Here is a 15,717-nt window from a genome sequence, read left to right as displayed (position 1 = left end):
AGCTTAGATCGTACTCTACTACTCAGTAAACATCCTAGGTTCGATTCTCACAAGAGTTTTTTCCTATATTTATTGGGCGTTCTTCTGAATTGGTGTATAGACATTATGCCTAATGTAAATGGATATGATCGGGTGGTTCTGCTGGTGACATGATGATACTCTAGTGGTCTGTCAGTGATCCAAATTTACTGTTCCAAAAAAAAAAAAAAAAAACATCAAAAGCATTAATGATGTATACTTTACAATTTATAACCATTTTCAAATGCATACCAACTCCTCTAGTTTGTAGACATCAATCCTTCATTGATTATTAATCACAGCTAGATGGACTTAAATGCTCCATGTCCCCACAAATAGATGTACGTTCAATAAACAAACAACAAGGAAATCTAAACATGCTATCTTGTCACAAATAGTGCTTCAAGGGTTAGAGAAACTACATTATAACTTATAAATGTGGGAAGATGACCGATATAATATTATACGACCAAATGTAAAGTAAGTCGGCCAGTTTGAGATCCATACGGCTTAGTTCACAGTTTGGTTTGAAACTTGGAACCAGTCAGGTAAAACTGTTTTAGTTGCACCTAAAGATCCATGTAGTTACATGCACAGGTGTAATCATATGAAACTTATATGGTTTATCTTTTGATATAAACACCGTTTATAATTTTTGAGTTTTACCCCGGTGTTTCAAATAACAATGAATAAAAGCGAGTGGTTATCATCGCCATTATTGTTGTTAGTAGTAGTTATATATAGAAATACTATAGTTTCAAGACGAAGTAAAATGTAACTTATATAAGTTACAAGGATTAAAAGAATTCAAAAGGTTGATAACAAAAATATTGAACCTTTTAATATGACTAGCTATGATACTAAGAGATGAAAAAAAATAGTAATGCCTAAATGCAAATTTCAAACATAAAACATCATTATATAAAAAAAAGCCTTAATCATTTTAATGAAGTCAAATCAACTTATATTTCAAAAGTGACATCTTTAGTTATGGTTAGATGTTTCTTGAAAATCAAATTTCTTGTATTGATATCGACATTTCTACAAGTTAAATCACACCATCCTTTTTCTTGAAAATCAAATGAAAAAACCTTCCTTTTTCTTCTTTTTTATCTTTTTTTGGCCCATAATGTTGAAACAACGACCATAATGCAATCTTGATGAGTGTGTGTGCAAAATCTTTTGTGAAATCTTGATAAAACCTAAAAGCTTCTTGAAAAGACTAGAAATCTAACAAATATTTTGGCTTTCTTCATTTGATTTGATATCAATCTTTGCTATAGGACATTTTTTTCAATCTATTTTATTTGTTAGTGATATTTATATATTTATATTGAATGCCTGTGATATCTATTTAATAAGATTTATACGTGAGAATTTTTATATATTTTACGTATTTGGGAACTGAAATGTATAAACCATGCAGTCAGGGCCGGGCCGGCCCAACCATTTTGGTGGCCTAAAGCGAAGTAAAAACTAGAGGCCTTTTTCCCTCAAAAAAATTGAGTAAATCGCAATTGCCGCCCGAATACAATACTCCATATGCAGCGCCCCTACTAATTTTTTTAAAAGCGCCCGGTTTATTTGGAGACCCAAAGCCCAAGCCTCAAAATACTTGGGCTTGGGCGGGGGCCGGCCCAACTTGGGCCGGCCCTGCATGCAGTGGTGAGACTTAAACGAAAAAACAAGAGCAGTGTGTGTGGGGATCTCAAAATCCAATATGTTTACACTTAAAACTTTTTCGATAAAATACACACTACAAACGAAAAAACTGAGGGGGGGGGGGGGTGGGTTGTCCCTACTATGTTGATACCCTGAAACTATGCCCACTACATATATACATATATTCTGCAATTTAAAAAGAAAAGGAAATTGGAATTCTAAAAAAAATTCACATACTCAAGTAAATTTTTTAGTACTCTAAAAAAATAGAAAGTTAAAAAGTGGATGGTATATTGATTTTTGAATGAAAATAAAGTAGACACATAAAGTTTATCTACATGTTTTAGACTCATGTTTCTTGTCATAACTTATAAATACAACCAAAAATTTCTCTTTATCCTTAGTGTTAAATATCGTTGTTTCTAATATTATGTATACAATGTGAACTTAGTCTTATCATTGAGTTCATGACTAGTGTTGGGATACCGGAATTGCGATATAACAAGGTCGCTTTCATAATACGTCCAAGCACTAACGTACGTGAGAGAGTAAAAAAACGAGACAACTCAACGAATCGCGTTTAGAGTAATTAAGACCTATAGGAATAAGCAATCAAACAAAAACAAAACTCGGAAATGAATAATGAAAATTGATGATTAAATTTATCAAAATGGTAAGAAAAATATGAAGAAAAAAAGGTTGAAGCATAATAAACTTCTTTTATCTCATCAACCCCTACAAGATTTTCCTTACCATGTTACAACCTCTTACTAGCAACTAATTTTACAACGGTCCACCACCACGCCGCCACCACCACCACCGCCGCCTGTTGCCGCCACTGGATTCTTGAAATTAGTCTAGAATTATACAATCAAATTTTGTAGAAGACATCAATGTGCCTTCTCTCTCTCTCTCTATACAGAATTATAGATGCCTCACTTACTTTGGGCCTCATTAATAATCCATCATTTTTGTAAAGTGTGATGGTATCATTCATCATAGCTCAACTTTCATTTGACCTGTGGAAAGTTCATACATAAGATACTTTGACTTTTTAACTCACAAAAAGTCAAACTTTAGAAAAAAAAGTCAACTCACCATGAAAGCTTTGTGGCTGATCCTGGCCTAATGCCATCTTTACAACACTTTGAAGGTCATTTCCCCAAAATGTTGAACCCTAAATAAACAAACATTTTTTTTTATAAACACCTTGCAATATATAATCTTGAAATATATTTTAGAGTTAATTACCATTTTAGTCCCTGTGGTTTGGGTCATTTTGTCAGTTAAGTCCAAAGGTTTCATTTTTAACATCTGGATCCAAAAAGGTTTTATCGTTGCCATTTTGGTCCAACTGACTTAACTCCATCCATATCTGTTAAAGCTGCCAAGGGCATTTTTGTCAGATATGGATGGAGTTAAGACAGTTGGACCAAAATGAAATGATAAAAATGCCCTTGGCAGCTTTAACAGATATGGATGGAGTTAAGTCAGTTGGACCAAAATGGCAACGATGAAACCTTTTTGGATCCAGATGTTAAAAATGGAACCTTTGGACTAAACTGGCAAAATGACCCAAACCACAGGGACTAAAATGGCAATTTACTCTATATTTTATTAAATCAATTTCAATTTACCTCAGCAAAACCATCAATGTGAGATGGCTTAATAGTTGAGTTGCGGTGCATTGCCGCCACCAATGGGTTCATGGAAAACTGATTCTCGGGTCTATCGGGAATCATACCATTTATTTGGGAATGGAATCCGTAAGGGAATGATTGTACCGAGGCATCGAACGGGTCCACATTGTTTGGCAAAGAAAGCTGAGGCTCAAACATCTGAAAATTTGCACAAAAAAAGTACACAAAATTACTCCCAAAGTATTAAATAAATGTCATGTGTCCTAACACTATTACGAGTCGAAAACTCGAAATAATCATACTGAAAGATACAGGTAACAAGTTGATTAATTGTCTGATAACATGTTTCAAAACTAACATCCAAACAACCCCTATAATTGGTCAAAAAATTCAACAAAAAAATATAAAAAAAACTTACATCTTTAGATACAAGTGCTTCCATAGTTGCATCCATACGAGGATTAACGGTCGCCAGTTTCATCGACAAGAACTGCGAACGATGAGAACCCGAAACAACTTTAAAACCAAATCAACGAATTTCAATTCGTACTATAATATAAGGGGTGAGCAGAAAACCGAAATAACCGACCAAACCAAACCGAAAAAACCGAATCGAAACAAAAACCGACGATTCGGTTTTCGGATTTTTAATAACCGAAAATTTTGGTTCGGTTTTCGGATAACCATTTTCAATAACTGAAAAAAACCGAACCGAAACGAAAAAAAAAATATATTTTTATGTTTAAGTTTAAGTGTTTATAGTATAATATAATATTAATATAGTATTAAATGTTTCTTAATTACCTCAACTTGTCTTTGCAATGACTGTACATAGTTTATAATCTCATCAAGCATAACAGCTTTTCCTGTGACCTATAGAAACAAAATCCCATTTCAGATTACAACTTCAAAGTCCAAATGCTTCAGTTTTGACTTCAAAATATGAAAAAAAAAAAATTAAAAAGATAATAAAAATTGGAACTTTATGTTTACCTTGTTACAACCAGGAACAAGATCTTGAAGAAACTTCATCCTCTCACTAATTTTCTCTCTTCTAACCTGAATTTATCAAAAGATAGAAACAAATGTGAGTTGGGTTTGTGAATTTTGATTATAAATTCAGGGGTGCTAAACGGGTCGTGTCCGTGGGTTGGCGGATCCAACCCGACCGAAACTTGAAAATTTTACACGAACCCGAACACGACTTGGACCCGAAAATCGTGTCAGACACATGAACCCGAACACAACATGTATATTTGCGTGTTGACCTGAACGTGACCCGTTTTATTTTATTTTTTTGCATATTAGTATTTTCAGAAAAAAAATTACAACAAAAAATACAAATGTATATAAAACACTTACATTTTTATTATAAAATCATATATCAATTTCTCTTTTAATAAAATTATATTGTGTAAATTACCCAACAAAATTTAACTTAATGACATAAAAACACATTTAAAAAAAAAATACAATACAAATGGGTCAACCAACCAACCCGTCCGGTTCGCGGGTTCAACCAGAAACTGACCCAAACCTGTTTACACTAAACCCAAACCCACAAATTTCGTGTTAGATTCGACTCACGTTTTCAGGTTATGTCAGAACTTCACACCCCTAACTACAGTTTACAATCTTTTTCAATAATCTTGCAAATTTTGGAAAGTATGGCTTACTCTTTCAGCAAGACTATGGCTATCAGTGGCTTGACCCCTTCTAGCTCTAACATGAATGTAATCTTTTGGTGGTTCTGTTGACTTTTCATTTGACTTTTTATCTTCATTTGACTTGCTCCTTTTTGCATCTAATTCCTCTTTTTCCACTTCTGCCACAACCTGCACAACACAAAGATTTTCTTAACAAACAAGACCAAAAAGTAACAACTGATAAACTGATGAACTAATGATATGATGAAATGACTAAACTAACCTTGTCATCTTTAGCAAAGATAGTACTACTAGATTGTGTTTCTTTTTCTTTTCCTTTTCCTTTGGGTACCCCTTTTCTCTTTCTTCCATTAGGGTTTGTACCTTGTACTTTTATTCCAGTTTCAGCTTCAGAAACTGATGATTCCTCCATGGAATCCAATTCCATTGTTATCCTGCTAAACTTTTTATTTTCTATCAAAGATTGGTTACTTGAGACTCTTGATAACTTTCCTGATTCCATTCCATGATTATTCTTCTTATTATTATATTCATTCTTGCCACTAAAAGTTGAAAACTTTGCTAGTGGTAATTGGTGATTCCCTGGAATTGAATTCCCATGAATATAATGATCATTTATTGACATATTGGTTCCTGAATTGTTGGAACTATTGCATATACTTCCTAGTCTACCAATTAATTCCCTTAGAACAATGCTCTCACCGGAACCGGAATTCGGGATTCCGGAGTGGGAATTTGAAGGTGATGACACAAGTGAACTCAAAGTAGACTCAAAGAGATTGGTTTGGTCAATTGAGTTGACACAATTGGAGTTGAAAAAACAAGTGGGAAGTAGTTGTTGTTGTTGTTTTGAGATGCAATTGACTTCAACTTCATTTTCTTGAATTCCCATTCCAAAGATGGAACTGGAATTGGAATTGGAATTCCAGCCTTGTGGGATTCCATTCCCTTCATGGGTAATAAAAACTTTCTCATTTTCCATAATGGGTTACAATCTTTTTTCAAATCTACAAATGGGTTACACTCTTTTCACAAAATGTTTAAAAGGGTGTCTTGTTTCTTGGAGAATTGAGTAAGAAAGGTTGAAACTTGAAGAGGGGGGGGGGGGGGGGACTGGTGGTTTTTTTGTGTTTTGGAATTCACTGAAGTGTGTGGAAGATAAAGGGTAATGTGTGTGTGAGAGAGAGAGGGCAGGTGTGAGTTGAAGATAGGTAATATATTTAATAACATAACAACATAAAGAAAAGACAGGGAGGAGGAAAGTGAAGAGGAAGCAATGAAAATACATCAAAAAATATAAGGAATGTTCATTTGACACCAATGGGGTTTATTAGATGTAACTTTGTGTTAAAGGACTTGTTTATGGTGTTGTGATGGTGTGAACACAGTTTATACGATCTATCTGGTTGAGTCATTTTGAACTGTCTTTCTTTGAGTTGGTCAATTATATGATCATAGCTAATTGGTGTATAGGCATTTTGTCTAGTGGAGATAGATATGATCGGGTGGTTCTGCTGATGACACAATAATACTCTAGTGATCCGTCAATGATCCAAATTTACCGTTAAAAAAATTATATGATAGCGATCAATTTAACCAGCATGCCGGATCAGTGAATGAACTTAAATTTCTGAACTTTTTCTTTCAAAACCGGATATACTATTTATTTAATTGTTTAAATATATTTCCATATCTTGTTAACACTACAAATCACACCAAAAGATAACTTAATATTTGGTTACAGTTAGTTAATCTATTTAGGATGAAATTCATTATTTATTATGCAAACTAAATTAGTGTGAAAACAAACCTAAATCGTTTAACTGTTTTTATTAATGATTTATATTATTTTTACTTTTTACAACAAATTTCATATGCTATGTACATAAAAAGAACATTACACTAATTGTTCATATGTTTTTTTTAACTATTTATCTAAACATGTATATGTTTTGGGTAGTTTCTATACATAAACGGAATTTGTTCGTATTTTTTTTTTAAATTTCAAGGGAGATGAATAAACATTACATTTTTAATCATATGCTTATACTTTTTTGTTTTCCTTAAATTGTAAAAAAGCATGATTATCTGTTCTCCATATTTTCAAGTTTTTTAAGATTGTAATAATTATATTAATTTTAATAATAATAATAATAATAATAAATATAGTAATAATAATAAAGGTGAGAAACTTATTATAGAAATGATTAATAATCATAGAGCAACTAAAAGAATATTTAAAAGTTGGTAAAGGAACTTAAGCTTCAACTAGCATATAACACTCTGTTACAGTACTGGCACTGTTTGTCATAATGCGTCTCAATGATTAACCCCCGGTTTCAAAGGGTAAAGTGTCTGCTACTTGCTAACCATATTATTACAAAAAATAAAATAAAAAATGATTAAAAGACTTAAAAAGTTTAACTAAAAGATAACCCACGGATTTATTAAAATATCAAATATATGGATTAAAGTGTTGTTCCTTTTTTTCTCTGATTATTATCTATATATAAAATTGATATATTTATAAGTTTATATCTGTTTTTATTATCAAACCTTTACAGTGGCGAAACTTGAGATTTCCGATCATGAGTCAAAAACGTATATACCCAAAAATTTCTATAAAAAGGGGGTTGAAAACGTATATACCCAAAAATTTCTATACAAAAACTACATACTCTCCACTATTGAGCGAAAAGTTCGGGGGGTCGGCCGCCCTTTTTAACCGGCTTTATGCGGTTAATATCATAAAAATAGCAATCTCTTTGTACTATCAAATATCAATTGATCATCACCGAGGCTTGTAAATTAACTAAACATTCAATAAATCATTTGTAAACCATTTGAAGGGAAATTTGTTTATTTAATAAACGAAGGAATATGAACAAAGTTTTTTTTTGCTCATTTTTAGTTAATCGAACGAACATGATCAACACATATTTTGTTCGTTCAATTCATTTACTTTCATGAACATCCGTTTATGTTTGTTCGTTTATGCCAATTTTTTACATTTTAATACAAAGGCGATCAAGCTCTATATATGTGTGTGTGTGATGGACTTGTTCATTTATGTTTGTTTGTTTAAATATTTAAATATTTAACGGATGAACATAAACATTCCTTCGTTCAGGTTCATTTAAAGGGCTATGAAATCATGTGTGTTATTTTATGGTTTTAAATAGTCTTTAACTTTTTTAAAGGTTGATTTTGATAAACTCTTAAATTAACTTTGCCAATAACAAGTTAAAAATCTTACAACTTTACAGACTACGTTTACATTTATTTAAACATAAATTATCAAAAAATACACTAGTAAAGTTGAGATCATTGTTTCATATTTTTATGTTTAACTTTTTCGGTGTTTAACGTAATAATATACACTACTATGTTTGTACAATATATGTTTTCAATGCAAGTAAATCAAAGATAAAATATAAATAATGAGACAACATATCCTAGCTGATACGGCCTAATATGTTTTTGTACCTTTTTATATGTTTGTAAATCTTTTTTATTTTATGGTTATGGTTTAAATATTTATTTGGCAGTTTACCACTTAAATAATAATTTCATACTTTAAAATAACATAAATACATTATATGATACAAAAGGAATATAATTACGTTTCAATGTCCAATTTTGTTATATTTGTTTAATGTTGATAGCGGTGTGGGAGAGAGTGGGAGAATTGTATTTTTCTGGTTCTCTTGTTCTTTTCTTATTTAAAATAAAATAAAAGTAATAGTGGAGATAGGAAAAGATCAAAAGAGATAAAAACAAATCTAAAGGGTTCAAAAACAATAGGAAAAAGGAATCTTGGGATAGAAACTAATGTTAATATTATATTCATTCTTTTTTATTAGTTAAAATTTATAACACTTATTAATTTCTAAATTATTTATCATTTTTCTCATCATATTCTTGATTATATGAAGATACATAAAATTGCATTTAATTGTAAAATCTAAAAGTGTTAAAATATCATTTTAATTAAGCTATGTATAAATTATTATTTGTGATGATATAGAGTTTATTACACTGGCGATAAAGGAATTTATGATTTTTTTTTGAACTGCTGATTTTATTAGAGAAGCAACACAAACAAGGGACTACAAAATATACATGAAATTACAACAAACTGAACAAGCACCAATCCGACGAAACTAGATAATGCATTTTTCCTCGATTTTTCACCCAAAGGAAACTAGTGGTCTTGATTTCAGCTAACAGTTTGGAGATATCCACCCGGTTACTTGAGAAGATCACATCATTTCGCATTTTCCATATGCTCCAACATGATATTAGAACGATGGCATGGACAATTTTTTTCAATAAAGGAATTTATGTGAGGGTCGAAACAACTTGGTAAAAAACAAGCTGGATCACCAAGATAAAAGACATTTAAACTCAAGTTTAACAAAATGAAACAAGTTAACGTCCATACAACATGCTTGTGTGTGTATATATATATATATATATATATATATATATATATATATATAGGGTGGAGTTATTGTAAAAAAGACCAAAAGTGTGAGAAATGTAAGAAAAAATCTCAACCATTAGATCTAAATTAATTGAAAAGGGTATAATTGTAAATGCATTAACAAATTCAAATATGGTAATCCTTGATTTAAGGATTTGGAGAGAGAAAATCCTTGATTTAAGGAATTATAACACCATTCAGTAAATAATATAACATCATTCAGTACAAGAATATAACACCATTCAGTAAATAAATATAACACCATTTAGAAAAAGAAAATAACACCATTCAGAAACAAAATAACACCATTCAGAAAAGAATAACACCATTCAGTAAAAAATAACACCATTCATAAAAGATAATAACTCCATTCAGAAAAAAAAGAAAAAAACACCATTCACAAAAAGATAAAAACACCTCTGTATCATCTTCTCCACTTCCGGCACCACCACTACCGTTCCGCCGCTGCTGTCGTGTAGAGATAGAGAGATCATCTGGTCGTGCGATAATTAATCAATGATCAAGACGGATGATGAAATGATTGATAAAGTTCGATCAATTTCAATCTTAAATTCTCCAAAACCTAATCCAAAATTAGTTCAAATCTCGATTTCAATGCTAGGGTTTGGTTCCGGTAGGATGATGCATATTCGTCTTCATTGACTTGTGGTTTCTCTCTCTAGAATTCATCTTCACATTGATCACTGTATCAGATCAATTGATTGTTCCGGCAGTAGGATGATGCATGACATAGGAGATCGACGGAGATCCTCTGAAGAGAGAGAGAGAGAGAGAGAGAGAGAGAGATATTGTAGGGATTTTGATTTACAGTTCCTATTTTTGAATTGATATAAAGACTTTATTACCCCTAGAATTTTCAATTCAGTCCAAAAAGATAAACAAATATACAATTTGGTCCCTATTAATCTAAACCATTAGATCAAAGATCTAATGGTGTAGATTATTTCTTATCCTTCTCACACTTTTGGTCTTTTTTATAGGAACCTTTACCTATATATATATATATATATAGGGTAGGGATATGGTAAAAAGTGTCTAAAATGTAAGAAGGGTAAGAAGTGTTTTAAACCATTGGATATTTGATCTAATGGTTGAGATCAATAGGGTATAAAATGTAAATTGTGTTTTAATTAGAAGGACCTTATGTAAAAATTGAAGGGCAATAGTGACTTTTCCAACATTTCAAATATGGTAACCGTTTCAAAACCAACCATCAAACTCCTAAAAATCAGCGAATTATATGTAACCGCCATCAATCTCCAAAAAAAATCAGTGAATTTCTTCATACTTTAAAACATTCCCAGATTTTTAAAACGTAATCGCAGATTCAAGTCATGGTGTTTTAACTGGAGACATTGTTGATGGCGTGGTGTTTTATCTGGAGACATTGTTCATGGCGTAGTGTTTTATAAATACAAAACATTCCCAGATTTTAAAACACCATGACTAGGATTCAAGTCATGGTGTTTTATCTGGATACCTTGTTCATAGTGTGGTGTTTTAAACATCTATGATTCAAGTCATGGTGTTTTATTAGGAGACATTATTCATAGCGTGGTGTTTTATCAGGAGACATTGTTCATAGCGTGGTGTTTTATCTGGAGACATTGTTCATGGTGTGGTGTTTTATCTGGAGACATTATTCATGCTGTGGTGTTTTATCTGGAGACATTGTTCATGGCGTGGTGTTTTGTCTCCAGATGATTAAAACACTATGCCATGAACAATGTCACCAGATAAAACACCACGCCATGATTCAAGTCATGGTGTTTTATCTGGAATCTCCAGCAACCTTCTATGAATATAACACCATACAACTTAATAGAACACCAGAATAAAACACTATGATACACATTAACCTGCATCGCTGGACTCCATTGAAATTGATATAAAACACCAGAATCGAAAAAAGGCGCAGACGTTAAACAACTGGAATGGGGATATCGATTTGATAATCCTTTATGTATTTATAATTAATGATGATTGAAAGATACGTATAACACAATCGTATGGAAATTACAAAATTCGTTCAAATCCCTAAACAATCTCATGGACGGTTATTTTTGGATCAGTTATGTTGAATTTGAATTAAATGACAAAAATGTACAATTACAAAACTACCCTTTTGAATTAATTAAGAGGGTGGACACTTGTCATTCCAGGAATATTTCTTACACTTCTTACAAATTAAGCACTTTGTACAGGATCCTAAACCTATATATATATATATATATATATATATATATATATATATATATATATATATATATATATATATATATATATATATGAAATTTACTATTTATGAAGAGAACATGTAATATTATATATGTTTATTGATTATAAATTTATAAGAATACAAGTCAAAACCATTACTATTATAGATTTTGCTAAATTGTAAAAATTACTATAATAGTTATAGGTAAAATGTTAAAAAAATAGCTTTGTGGATTCAGTTTCACTATTAATTATGAAGAGAAAACATATAATATTATATATGTTTATTGATTATATTCACTTTCACTTTTGGAGGAAGATTCAAGTATAGTATAGTGAATGAAACAAAGGGTCTAAAAGTGGTATGATTCATATATATATATAAGTCTATAATAAAATTGGCTTTTTTCCTATTGTTATACTTACATGAGTTATAATTCTATAAAGATAACATAGATCCGTCTCTAAAAATTTTGTAAACATCTAAATTTCCATAACTACAATTTGATGTCACTTTTGAGAATGAAAATAAAAAACATAGAACAAGACTACATACATGCAGCACATATTTCCATGTTTGTTATCTCAAAGTGTCAATAAATTACCAATGTTTAACCAATCCACCTGGTGTGCATTAAAATCGTGTTTTAATGGGTTTAACCCGTCTAACTGGTTTGTAACACGAATAACCCATATAATCTATCATGTTAAATGGGTTAACTCGTCAACAAATATGGTTATAACCCATTTAATGATGCTGAGAAAAAACTTGATCATTACAAAATGTTATAAATAGACTATATATATGCCTCTTAAAGTATTATCACAAAACAAAATTGTGAATTATAAGCATTAATTTTTGAAAATTATACTGAAAATTAGCTCATATTATTTAAAGTTATAATTTGTCATTTGAAAAAGGAAAACAAATAGATAAACTGGAAGGAAAAAAAAAGAAGCAAATAGATCTAAAGGTGGTGTTAAGCCGTTAATCATTGAAGTACATCCTTAATAATGTTTGACCCAATAATTAACCCCTTTAAACACAGTTTATTATTATTTTTAATACTGTTTATTAGACGGACACGAATACCTATGCTTATTCCCGATAAAATATTGATATGTATTTAAAATTACTATATGCATGAAAGAGAAATTAATAGATAATTCATAAAATATTAATATTAATATGATATAATAGATTATAGTTTTGTGCGGCTATTTTTCAAATGATAGCTTACCTTTTGTGATCTGTTTTTGTGATTATATATGTTACCGGTTACAGTGGTAATGGTTTATGAGGTGACATGGTTTGCGAATTAAGGCCCTTGATTTGGAGTTGATGTATTAGTGTAAAGTTAAAACATAAATATTTCTTAAACATATAAAATACCCTTATTGTAAGAACTGAATGAGAGATTTTTAATTTTTAATTTTTTTAACTTTTTTTTCCTGTTACTTAAAAATGACGTCTAATTGTAAAATATAAAAAAAATAATAATTTCATGATTTTACGGTAATAAAGTAATTACTGAGACTAAAATGCGCGTTTAATAAGATGAGGAAAAATAAAAAAAAAATCCTTTCTCACTTTTTACGTTAAAGGTATTTTGTATGTTAAGACTCACTTGTATAATAACTTAACCCTCCTAATGTATTAATGTGTTATTTAGAATGATCCATCATGCAAAGGTGGTAATACTATATAGAATTTAGAATTAATTTAGTTACTTTTAAACAACAAGACTTTTAAACCATATCATAAATTAGTGATTTTGTTTTATTTCAACCAAATTTATTCACTTTGCTTTATATATTCTTTATTTGTTTATGAATGAGTAAACTGCCATTTTCGTCCCTGTGGTTTGGACACTTTTGCCATTTTAGTCCAAATCTCAAACTTTTTACATCTGGGTCCCTATGGTTTGCAATTTGTTGCCATTTTAGTCCAAAATCCAAAAACCCCTTTTTTGAGTATTGAAACCTGATTTTTTTGTCTTTTTGTGCAGGGGTATTTTGGTCATTTTAATTTACTCTTTTAATAAATTAAAACAAAATTAATTACATATTATATAATATATATATATATACATATATATATATATATAACTCTCTCTCTCTCTCAACTAAAACACAGACTCTCTCTCTCTCTCTACACAGATCCGCCATCTCCTTCTTCCATGGAGAAACCCTAGTTTATACTCACCACAGCTTCAAATCAGATCTTCCCTATCTCTCCCGACACTCACAACCACACCCTCTGCCTCTCCTCTCGAGCAAACGGCCGGAGCTGCAAAATCCAGCGAGCCGCATAGCACACCCACCTCCGACAAACCCCCAACACCCACCTGCAACCCCCTAGTCCATCATACTCACACAATAGCGGAGAAAGAGGCTGAGTGGCGATGAAAAACAGCGGCTAGGCCTCTTTTCCGATGACGGCGATGCCGCCGTCTGAGACGGTGGTGGTGTTCTGTTGCAGCGGCAAAGAAAGAGAGTGAAGTCGGAGACGTCGATTTTCCGGGTAAGCTCAAACACCCTTAACTTTTTCTTTCTTTTTCCGATTCATTTGTTTTTCGCTTCAGGGGAGCCGATCAGGGTGGTGGCAGGGTGACTATGTTAATTGAAGATGACGATGTTGGTGGTGGTGGCCGACTGACGGTGGTGGTCGGCGCGACTGTAATGGCAGTGGTTATGGTGAAACTCAACTTTGGGATTCGGATTTATTTAGGGGGTGGGGGTGTTGGGACAGTGGTGGGGGTGGGAGGAGAAGTAGAGGATGAGGGTTGTTCAGATTTGGTTCAGCTGGTTGCCGGCAGTGGCGATGGCTTTTGGTTTGGGTGGTTGCCGGCTTTTGATTATTGTTGTTGTTCAGGTGGTTGCCGGCAGTGGCGGTGACTTTTGATTTGGGTTATGGTGGATGTGGGTTGTTTTAGGTGATGATTTGGTGGAGGTGATGCGGTGGTGGCTGAAGAAGAGTCTCCAATGTTGATGGCGGTGGTGTTATAGAGAGAGAGAGAGAGGAGAGAGAATCAGATGTGTGTTTAGAGAGAGAGAGAGAGAAATTGTTTAGAGAGAGAGAAAAATTGCAGAGATTGGGTTTTTGGAATTTTATTATAATCTTCTTTTTTAATTTTATTTATATATATATTAATGCTTAAGATGGACGATTATACACCTGCACTAAAGGACAAAATAGGCAGCTTTCAACAGTCAAAAAGGGGGGGTTGGATTTTGGACTAAAATGGCAACAAAATGCAAACCACAGGGACCCAGATGTAAAAAGTTTGAGATTTGGACTAAAATGGCAAAAGTACCCAAACCACAGTGACCAAAATGGCAGTTTACTCTTTATAAATATTTGAATTTGGTTGATAGATGTTCTAATAGAGCTACAAATGAATTGAATGAATATAAAAAATGTTATGTTTGTTTAATCTTTATCGAAAAAAAATATATATGTAAGAGCATATAATCGAACATATTACTTTTTTGTTCGTTACTTGTTAAGATTGTGAGCCGTCGATAATTTCATGCATATGATGGGCTTTTTCTAGATAAAATAAGTTGATGGACACCATATAAGTTTTGATGAATATGTAAAAAAAGAACTAATATTAAATCAACTTTAATGAATGAACATATACGAACATTAATAAGTAAATGAGACATGTACATTGAACTGAAAACATACACGTGTTCATGTTTGTTAATTTACATAAACGAATATAATATGATTTCATGTTTGTTTATTTATTAAATAAGCAAACATAAATGATCTTTATGTAAAAAACGGTTAAATGAATATTCGATTTTCTTACAACCCTATCTTTATATGTTCGTAAAAAGTTTCAAAGTTATCTTGTTAGGCTTATACATTAACAAAAATAAATCTTGATATTATTTGAGGACATCAAAAAAATTGTCACAAAAAGTAAATAATACACAAAATAAATAACTAAAGTTATGAACAATTTTCTAAGAGATAAGCTATAATTGGGCCAAT

General features: G+C 31.6%; 1 protein-coding gene across 1 annotated transcript; it reads right to left on the bottom strand.

Annotated features, from left to right (window-relative positions):
• Positions 1 to 2,312: 2,312 nt before the first annotated feature.
• Positions 2,313 to 6,205, bottom strand: LOC110927266 (transcription factor bHLH77). Its single transcript, XM_022170921.2, has 8 exons — positions 5,250 to 6,205; positions 4,997 to 5,155; positions 4,314 to 4,379; positions 4,125 to 4,193; positions 3,739 to 3,810; positions 3,318 to 3,518; positions 2,779 to 2,857; positions 2,313 to 2,699 (listed from the first exon to the last, which is right to left on the bottom strand). The coding sequence occupies exons 1-8, from the start codon at positions 5,967 to 5,969 to the stop codon at positions 2,677 to 2,679; spliced, it is 1,389 nt and encodes a 462-aa protein (XP_022026613.1). The 5' UTR covers positions 5,970 to 6,205; the 3' UTR covers positions 2,313 to 2,676.
• Positions 6,206 to 15,717: the final 9,512 nt, after the last annotated feature.

This window comes from Helianthus annuus, chromosome 2 (genome assembly GCF_002127325.2).
Source record: "Helianthus annuus cultivar XRQ/B chromosome 2, HanXRQr2.0-SUNRISE, whole genome shotgun sequence".
Lineage (NCBI taxonomy): Eukaryota > Viridiplantae > Streptophyta > Magnoliopsida > Asterales > Asteraceae > Helianthus > Helianthus annuus.
The sequence above is the reverse complement of the archived record's forward strand: the minus strand, read 5'-3'. Positions and strand labels throughout refer to the sequence as shown.